Raw genomic sequence first — 10,455 nt, 5'->3', positions numbered from 1 at the left:
CTTAAATATTCTTTTATAATCTCATATTTACAAGTCCCAGTTTGAACTCATCATTTCCCTCCTTAAACCTGTTCTGCCTCTTGTGTTCCCTATCTTATGTCATCACCACCTATTCACTTGTTCACCCAATTCAGAAACCCCGAGTCACCCTAGATTCTCTTCTTATTCACTCCTTCCACCCAGTCTGTCACAAAACTATTGATTTCACTTCAGCAGCATCTCTCAGATCTATCCCTTCTTCTTTGGTACTTATCTCAGACATCATTATTTTTTATTGGAGTTATTGCAGACACCCCCAGGGAAGCCTTCTGTGGCCTGTTTAATATTGCTATATCTTACACCCCACACACACAATCTGCCCTCCATAGTGCTGTGAGAACGACCCTTCCAATATTCAAAAAGATAAGTTATGAAAGATTCAAACTTTTGATTCATGTCCACTTCTTCTGTTTCCTTTCCACACTGTTTCCCCTACTCCAACTACTGTACGCCAGACAAGTTTTCTTTTCCCTTTGCACCGTCTCTTCTTCCTTGCCTTCTTCCTCCAGCCAGCTGGAAGAAACCAAGCATAAGCTGTTCCGAAAACGGCTCTAACATTCCAAGCCTAAGGGTCAGTTTAGGCATTCCTTACACTATGCTCCCAACTTAAATCTACTCCCCTATCGCAATACTTAGCACAGCCCACAGAATTTGTTCACCAGCCCAGGGGCCCACCGGATTGTGAGCCCTGTAATTACACCCGTGTTCACCCGTGTTCCGCCTCCACGTCCCCCTAGTGTAGTGGTAGTACCAAGTGGGGACTCTCAAAAATAACAGTGAAAAATTGAGTAAAAGAATAAAAGTGAAAATTAAAAATAAAGGATTCGGATTCAGATGGAGTCGCCTCAACGAATTTTGTTCCTTTCAGGACGGCAGTCTGTGTGCGATATGTATTCCTGTCAGAAGTTAACCATTTCCCTTATTCCATAACAGCCCGAATCCTAGCACCACTTAGACTCAGGCCAGGGACAGCTGCCAGCGCCTGCGGGATCCGCCGGCAGCTCCGACGCGGGAGGGGCTCAGTCGTCAGCTCACCGGAGGCCTCGCTCATAGAGGCTGCATAGCTCACAGACGCTGCCTGGAGTCCGCCGCCCGGCATCGCGCAGACGTCTCGTCTCGCGCCTCCCCGTGTCGGGCAAGCAGGACCGCCGGCTGGGGTCCCAAAGGCACCTCGGCGAAGCCTCCGCACCACGCGCGGCTCCCGAGAGGCTGCGCCCGCCCCTCGCGCCCTGCACATCCCGAGAAACGCACGCCGCCAGTTTAACGGTTCTGCTCCCGCCGGGCTGCGCCGCGCTCTGGGCCCCAGGCGCCCGAGGCCCCGCCCCGCGCCCGCCCAACGCCCCTGGGAGCCGCTGTCTGCCCCGCCCTCGTCGCCGCCACCCTGGGCCTGGAGCGGACTCGCGGCTGCAGCTGTTCACGGACGGGCAGCCGGGCGCTCGGCCGCCGCGTCTAGGGCTGAGCGCCGCGACGCGGCTGCTTGTCCCGAAATCCTCCCGGATCTTTAGGCGGTAGGTGGCCGGGGATGACGAGCCATACGGGGACAGAAGTCAGGTCCCGGGGTGTGAGGAGGCCAGTGGACGCCGTCTCCGAGGGAGGAAACGGGGGAAGTTGAGGTGAGGGAGAGAACCTCTGGGGTCAGTCGGCGCAAATCAGGCAGGGCCTCCACAGGGTCCCCAAGGTGGTTCTTAGAGTGTGAAGGGAGCGAGCAGGTCGGAAGGAAAGGGGTGGGGGCCGGTGTGGAAAACCGGGCGAGGGGCCAGTGGCCAAGGGAATTACACTGCTGAAGGGATATTGATAAAACAAAAACAAAACAAACACATAAAAAGCCCCGAAAAGGAAGTGCACATCGCCCGCTGTCCCAGGACCTGGTCCTAGGTAGTGGGATGGTTTGAAGACTGTTTCCCATGCCCTAGAATCATCCTTACTAATTTTGGGCAACAGTTTGTTTTTGTTTTTGAGATTACTGTAGTTGTTTTTATTAATAATAAATTAAATTCAATAAGAAAAGAAAACCCAGTAAGAATAAAGAAGCAAAAGACATGTGTGGTCACTTCACAGAAGGAAAGCAAATGGTTAATGAACGTATTTGAAGATGTTCTATGCAACTTGTATGTAAAGGTATTCTGTTTTACAAAAGTTGACATATAACATTATAATAGTTTCAGGTGTACAACATATTTGTATCAAAATTTTATAATTGCTGATATTTTAGCAAAACTAAAAAAAAAAAAAAAACCTGAAAAAGGACAGTTACATCAGTTATGACAACCACCAACACCCATTACCTGGACAGTTTTATCCCACCTCAATGTTAAATTGTGCTTGTATTGAAAGATGCTTCACAGAGAAAACAAAAATTTTGGGTCAGAAAGCATGAAATGGAAAAATATAAGGGGACACTCTAGGCTTATAACTTTTTGATATTTTAGTTTTAATTTTTCCTGCATATGGCAACACGATTTGTGGAGTATAAAGTGTCTTTCATCATGTAAGTCATAATTAGTTTATCCTGTACTCCTCTATATTTCCTTTATGTTATTTTTCATCTATCAGGTTATCAGTTTCTGCTGTTTACTTACAAGCAGCATTTGGCTTTAAGGAATCCTAACTTTGTAAAAGAGATATTTTGAAGTTGAAAATTAAGATTAAATCCTATCTGGTATAATCCTATATGGGAAATATACATGAGGTAAATGAAAGCATGGTCTTTTCACTTCTTCTCTCAGCTTATTTCTTTAATTTTATATGCTTTTATTTCTTAATTGCAGCAGAACCATCAGCAGTTTCTAAAGAAATCTAGAATTTAAGTTGTAAATTTTAAGTATAATATTCAGCTTTTAAGTATAATACATATTATGTTTCATATATCTAATCCATTCTGTGGATTAGAATGGCAGTGTACCATGTCTGCAGAGTGAGGAAAGCATAGTAATCCCACAATTTATTTAGTAGTTGAAGAAAAATTGAAAATTGAGGAAATGAAAATTATTAGCACACACCACTTTATTCAGCAAGGTTTTATACATAAATGTTCCTTCTCATAATTAATTTTTTTTCCATACAAATAGTGTCCACATGGAATAGTGGAGAGTGAGGTGTCTTTACTTACCAAACACACAAGTTTAGAGACAAGGGCGTGAACTTTATAGTCGGAACCTCATTTCTACCAATTACTAACCGTGTGAACTTGAGCACATCTCTTATTTTTCTTAGCCTCAGGTTTCTCATCTGTAAAGTAGCTAATAATGATTTTCTACAACAGTTAATGTATGGCTCAAAATTAAATGAGATAGTATATGTAAAGCATTTAACATGTAGTAGGATCTCAAAAAATGGAGTTTTAATTAAAAAAGAATAGGATATATTGGGTAAAGAAAATTTGCCCCAATTGATCAGTATATATACTTATCTCATGGTACTATATTTTAGAAAATTTTAGGTTAATTTGTAATTTCAGAATTGGTGGGCCCTTATATTTAGTTTGATATATTTTTTTAAACAAACAACCTAAGATATAGTTAGTATTCTAGATGAAGAATAGCACTTACACAGGTTTCCTGACTTGCAAACCAGTGTTCCGTTCATACCATTTGGCATTTTAAGATGATTTGTGTAAACTTGAAAAACAACTTTAGTTAGTAACCATTTCTCAGCATGTGTTAATATAATGAATTTTTGAGACATTGGATCAAAATGTCCTTTAAAAATATTTATACCACAAAACTATATATTTACATTTCAAAGACAACTTTATGACAGGCCCACTACTTGCTACCCAATGTTGTAGGTAGGGTTATGTTTTTTTTGCAACTGTTCTTTGTAACACTTGATATCATAAATGCCTAACCTAGGTAGCTTCAAAGGAAAGGAGTTCTACATTCAATGAGTGAGCAGACATTAGAGTTTAAGATTGAAGTTATTTTATATGCTGACTGTGTCGTTCAGCTGTCTTTATTTGTAACCCAGAGAATTAGGCTTTGGTTTGTGGAGCCCTGTCCTTCATAGATTCTGATCCTAGATCAGTTTTACAATAATTGCTTATTATTGTATAAGGTAAATACTTTTCCATTAATAACACTGTTTAAGACATGATGCTGTTATATAGTATGCATCCCAAACTTATTCCCTATAATGTCACTGTCTCTATGCAGACATAGTTTACTTTAATAATTTCCTTAACTGATGTGGATTTATGTATCTGGGGACTTTGCTGTAGTTTTCATACTACAAATTGAAAGGGTAGGTGGTACTGAAAAATCTTTTCGTTTGTTTGCTTGTTTATTTACATGTGTTGTAAAATCATATAAGAGTTCTGTAACTCTCCAACTCTTGAAAACTGTGGATTTGCATTGAATACTGGGGATTTGCATTGCTCAGCAACTGGAAAGACTTTACAACCTCTACCAACTCGATTTCAGCTGAGCAATGAAAAATAAAAAAGTGTGTGCCAAAGTACTCTATTGTATTCTTTTCATATGGGAAACAGGATGGAAAATTACTACTACTAGTATTAGTGTCCTAATTAAAATGGCTAGGATAAACATTAAATAATGCAATATTAGACTGTTCTTTGGTCCATATTAAAATATTCCCTTCCACATAGAAAATATTCAATAAATATTTGAAGTGGGTTTTTTTGCTACATATGCTTATAACTTTTTTTTTTCCTATTATATCAAAGTAGTGCATTAGTTTTGTTTAGAAGGTTGTTAATCACTGTGCTGAAATACCAGTTAACATACACATTACAAATCTAGATGGGTGTTAACTTAGAGTACTGGCTTGCATCTCTCCGAATTTCAAGAAAAAGTAACTATTTTGTGCTTAGTTATCATTGCTAACTTTGAGAGATTGTTTATAAATTTATGATTTTAACACTTGAATTATGTCCAAAGGCATTTTTTTAAGATGAAAGCATTTCTTTGCAGCATAAAGAAAGTGATTAACCCTATTTTATACTTAGGGAAACAGTCACTTAGACCAACCTCTGCTTAAAATCATGGGTTACAATCAATTTCTGGATGAGCAAGTGCAAAATCAGGTGGAGTTTTACTTTTGACTTTGTCTTGATAGGTATCAAAATTTGGAAAGCTTTTGGTCCATTCAGGCATCAGAAGATTTTCATTAAATAGGAGGTATTTAAATTTATAGATTTATTTAGTAAAACTAATTATGTTGCAGCTACTAAGATACAAAGATAAATAAAGCCTAGTTTTTTTGGCTTAAACTAACTCACAGTCTAACCAATTAGGCATATAATAGATTTTTTGTATGATACATTTTAGAAAAATTAATAGGCAAAATATTGGGTTGGTCAAAAATTCATTCAGCTTTTTCATAAGAAGTCATGGAAAAACCCGAATGAACTTTTTGGCCAACCCAATACAATATGGACCACTGGAGGAAGAAAGAAAAATCATTATTGTTGCTACCACTATTGTTATTTTACTATCAACTATTTGTTAGGAACTAGAGAACTTCATGTGAACCAGTTTATTTAATGTTAGCGTTGAGACATGAGGATACTTTCCACGGAAGTAGAGGGAACTTGACCTTGGCTTTGAAGGATGAATAGCAATTTGGGAGAAGAGCAGCAGGGAGCGTGAGGGAACTCCAAACAGAGCACCTGAATATATATGATGAAACAAAATAACATTTATGAATTCAACAACTTATTGAACGTGTACTGTGTATTAGACACTGTGCTAGCCATTAGAGATATACCTGAGTGATAGAGCTATAATTTTATAGTCAGATAATAGGTATTTGAAACTAATGCAACACACTGGAAGAGGATACAGGGGTGATTTATGAGCACATAAGAAGGGTACTTAATGAAACTTGGACAGTTCTGCCTGTGTGGGAGGTGGAAAGAGAATATGGGGCTAGCTTGATCATAGCATCTTGTCCAAAAGCATGGGGATGAGCATACCCATCACTTTTTAGACTTATGACCTTGGGCAAGTTACCTGATTTCCCTAAGCCTTCTCTGTAAAATGAGGATAAAAAAATGATAAAATTAACATTTATTTAACTTTTACTATGTACCAGGCATTGTGCTAATGCTTTATACAGATTTTCTTTTTTAGTCTTCACATCAAACTTAGGAGATAGGGGTTATTGTTTTCCATAATTACATAGCTAAGTGGTGGAGCTATGATAAGAACCTAGGTAGGCTGACCCAAGACCTGAGCTCTAGCTGTTAATAGTGCCTAATTTATAAAGTTGTTCTGAATATTAAATAATATGACATAGGTAAGTGGTTTACTGTGTATGACACATGGATGTTGGGTCCTGTTTCTGTTAATAATTCAGGAGGTGATGGGGTACTGAAGTTTTTTAAGCAGGTATGTGTGTAAGGAGATCATAGTTTGGAGACTATATTCACCCATTTGTTCAGCAGATGCTTGTTTTACACCTACTTTGGATCCAGTCCAAGTACTGAGTTAGTTGTAGGGGACACAGGAGGAATGAAAATATTGTTCCTCACTTTAAGAAGACTCTGTTCCTCACTTTTGCCTAGTATGGAAGACAAATCAGCCATTATAGTGTGGTATATAGTATAGTACAGTACAGTGTTCTCTAAGTGGCATGATAAGGGCATATTCACTGTGTCCCAGGTACATAGGTACATAGGGAGAGGGAGTATTTAAATCAGTCTAGGTGTTCAGGGAGATGAATTAAGAACTACTGTGGGACTAAAAGAGTAGTGGTGGGAGTAAAGAAAATATATTTTAGAGATATTTTGGAAGTAGAATGGATAGGAATTAGAGACTGATTATGGTGTGGGGGCTCTAATATAGACAAATTTAAGGAGTCTTTAACTGAGGGTGATATGAGGGAGTTGGTGATGACTTAAGGAATACAGGAGGAGGGACATCTTTGGAGTCAAAGTAATGAATTTGATTTTTTTTTATAGTAATAGCATGTATTTAGCACTTGCCTTGTGCCAAGTAGTCTTTTTTTTCTTCTTAACATCTTTATTGGAGTATAATTGTTTTACATTGTTGTGTTAATTTCTGCTGTATAACAAAGTGAATCAGCTATACGTATACATATATCCCCGTATCCTCTCCCTCTTGCATCTCCCACCCACCCTCCCTATCCCACCCCTCTAGGGGGACACAAAGCACTAAGCTGATCTCCCTGTGCTATGCGGCTGCTTCCCACTAGCTATCTATTTTACATTTGGTAGTGTATATATGTGAATGCCACTCTCTCACTTTGTCCCAGCTTACCCTTCCCCCTCCCCGTGTCTTCAAGTCCGTTCTCTACATCTGCATCTTTATTCCTGTCCTGTCCCTAGGTTCTTCAGAACCTTTTTTTTAGATTCCATATATATGTGTTAGCATATGGTATTTTTCTCTTTCTGACTTACTTCACTCTGTATGACAGACTCTAGGTCTGTCCACCTCACCACAAATAACTCAATTTCATTTCTTTTTATGGCTGAGTAATATTCCATTGTATATATGTACCACATCTTCTTTATCTATTCATCTGTCGATGGGCGCTCAGGTTGCTTCCACGTCCTGGCTATTGTAAATAGTACTGCAATTTTGGATATGTTAAACTTGAGGTACCTATAGTAAAATATAAATGGAAATATCTTTTGGCAATTAGAAAGATAAAACTGGAATTTAAAAGAGAGGTAGATGCTGGATGTGTAAATTAGGGCATATTTATCATGCAGATAGGTATTTGCAATCATAAGAATAGATGAGAGTAGCTAAGAGGACCAAAGCCAAATTTGGACGAATCCCTAAGTTTATTTGGAGAAAAGTAGGAATCAGCTAAGGAAGTTAGAAGAGGCAGTCAAAGAAATAGGAAACAAAACTTAAAGAAAAGAGTCAGGAGAGTTAAGGGAGGAAAATGTTTTAAAGAGGGAATATTCAGTTGTGACAGATGCTGTAAAGGGGTCTATGGTTTGTTGCATGTTATTTTAAATGCTTTGTTTTGTGTTTTCCACCTTAACTTATAAAATAGTTCTTTTCAAATGAATGTCGTGGTTATTTGTATATATGTTAAAGCAACTTGATTATCTTGTCTAGAAGATAAAATGTATTTTTCCCGCCTAAAGTATGGAACCTCAAGGTCTTTGAGACAATGGAAACCAAAAAATTGATTGGTAAACCACTTCAACCAGCAAGACCTGTTCGTCATCTGACTTCTCCACCTGGTGAGTAATCTAGGGTACACATTTTAAAAAATTAATTGGTTAATGGCTAATTAGTATTTGAAAGGCCAAATAATATATAAATAATATGTATATACAATATATAAGTAAATAAATATATAAATGGTGGATGTTTAAAAAATAATGAAAACCAATGATCTCCACTGTTTGAAGAATTTAGAAGTATTACGAAAGAGAAGGATTCTTTTTTTATTGAAATATAGTTGATTTACAATATTGTGTTAGTTTCAGGTATACAGTAATGATTCAGTTGTATACATATATATATATATATATATATATATCTTCAGATTATTTCCATTATAGGTTATTATAAGATTGAATATAGTTAATCGTGCTATACAGCAAATCTTTGTTGCTTATCTATTTTGTGTATAGTAGTTTGTATCTGTTAATCCCGTACTCCTAATTTATCCCTCTGCTCTTCCCTTTCCCATTTGGTAATCATAAGTTTATTTTCTATGTCTGTGAGTCTGTTTTATAATAGATTCATTTGTATTATTTTTTAGATTCCACATGTAAATGGTATCATATATTTATCTTTGTCTGATTTACTTCACTAAGTATAATATTTTCTAGGTCCATTCATGTTGCTGCAAATGGCACTATTTCATGCTTTTTTATGGCTAATATTCCATTGTGTATATATCACATCTTCTGTTGATGGGAACTTGGGTTGTTTCCATATCTTGGCTATTGTAAATAGTGCTGCTATGAACATTGGGATGCATGTATCTTTTTGAATTAGAAATTTTGTCTTTTCTGGATATATACCCAGGAGTGGGATTGCTAGATCATATGTTAACTCTATTTTTAGTTTTTAAGGAACCTCCATACTGTTTTCCATAATGGCTGCACCCATTTACATTCCCACCAACAGTGTAGGAGGGTTCCCTTTTCTCCACACCCTCTCCAGCAATTATTATTTGTAGGCATTTTTTTTTTTTTTTGTGGTATGCGGGCCTCTCACTGCTGTGGCCTCTCCCATTGTGGAGTACAGGCTCCGGACGCGTAGACTCAGCGGCCATGGCTCATGGGCCCAGCCGTTCTGCAGCAAGTGGGATCCTCCCGGACCGGGGCACGAACCCGTGTCCCCTGCATCAGCAGGCGGACTCTCAACCACTGCGCCACCAAGGAAGCCCTATTTGTAGACTTTTTGATGATGGCCATTCTGACCTGTGTGAGATGATACCTCATTGTGGTTTGGACTTACATTAAGAAAATTCTTAATGGTCTACCAGACCAGCAAAGGTGGGAAGAACCTGTGTATTTTTTTTGCCTGAGAGCAACTTGTGTATCTTTTTTTTTTCATGTCTCATTTTCATGGTTAACAACTGGCTTCTGCTCAGAATGATACTCTCAATACAAATTGTGTCCTGTGATTATGATCACTGCAGAGCAGTCATCTGGAGAGAGCGTTAGACTTTAAAAAATATACCTAATTGAAAAAAATTAGTACCAAGCAACACTTACAGATTAAGGCTGTGCTTGAGCTGGAACATAAAATCTAATTTTTCAGGAAATCTAAATTTTCTAAAATATTTTCTTTTGCCCATAAAACTAAACTTTTGGACAAATTCTTGAAATACTTGGTATTTAATTTCTAAATTTTTTATTATTATTTTCATTACTAGTATATATATTTATATTTTATGTATATTTGTCTATACATATATACATAAAATATAAAAGTTATTTAAATTCTGTTTAGTCCATGTGTTCAACTGAATAACTGGCTACTTAGAAAAGGGAAAATATAGCCCTTTTACTGGGTACAAAGATGAATCAGAAAATATAGAAATGACACAGCTCCTCAGTCCTCCATTTTTTCTCCTATCTTTGGCTCCTACAAAGAAGATTGTCTCTACTTTGGTAATGTTTCCTTTGAAGATGGCTGTGACTTAGGACAGACAAAATGAAATTAAGGGATCTTCTGGACCATAGTTTAGCAATGCTGAAGCTGTATCCTTCTGGTGCACTGAAGAAGCAGTTGTGTAGGGCGAAGTCTCAGATTTTTTCCTAAAGCGAGGGAAATAAAACCATTGGCAGCCGCTTCTTTCTGTGACTAGCCTTTTTACAGTACTCGTCCCTCCCTCATTTGTACAGGTTCAGTTTTCCACTGATCCTTTCCCTTGAAGGCTATTTCAGGGGTAGGTAGGAGTGGGCTGGTAGCCCTGATCTCTCATTTAATTATATCCTCTTAAGATCTGGACAGGAGT

The 10,455-nt window shown here is 37.9% G+C and overlaps 1 protein-coding gene across 2 annotated transcripts in view; it reads left to right on the top strand.

Moving 5' to 3' along the window:
- The first annotated feature begins 1,104 nt into the window (after positions 1-1,104).
- C17H8orf88 (chromosome 17 C8orf88 homolog) overlaps positions 1,105-10,455 on the top strand; it is a 42,380-nt gene continuing 33,029 nt past the window's right edge. The window contains exons 1-3 of one of the 2 annotated variants that reach the window (XR_012327263.1): positions 1,105-1,547; positions 2,469-2,527; positions 8,120-8,218. Coding sequence is in view for 1 of the 2 variants with exons in the window: in XM_019925421.3 (XP_019780980.1) it covers positions 8,146-8,218 (73 nt within the window). In the remaining variant the exon portion in view is untranslated. The remainder of the gene's footprint in view (positions 1,548-2,468; positions 2,528-8,119; positions 8,219-10,455) is intronic. The other variant, XM_019925421.3, reaches the window with a different exon arrangement.

The sequence above is a fragment of the Tursiops truncatus genome, chromosome 17, assembly GCF_011762595.2.
Source record: "Tursiops truncatus isolate mTurTru1 chromosome 17, mTurTru1.mat.Y, whole genome shotgun sequence".
In the NCBI taxonomy this organism is placed as follows: domain Eukaryota; kingdom Metazoa; phylum Chordata; class Mammalia; order Artiodactyla; family Delphinidae; genus Tursiops; species Tursiops truncatus.
Note: the sequence above shows the minus strand (reverse complement) of the source record. Positions and strands in the feature narration are given on the sequence as shown.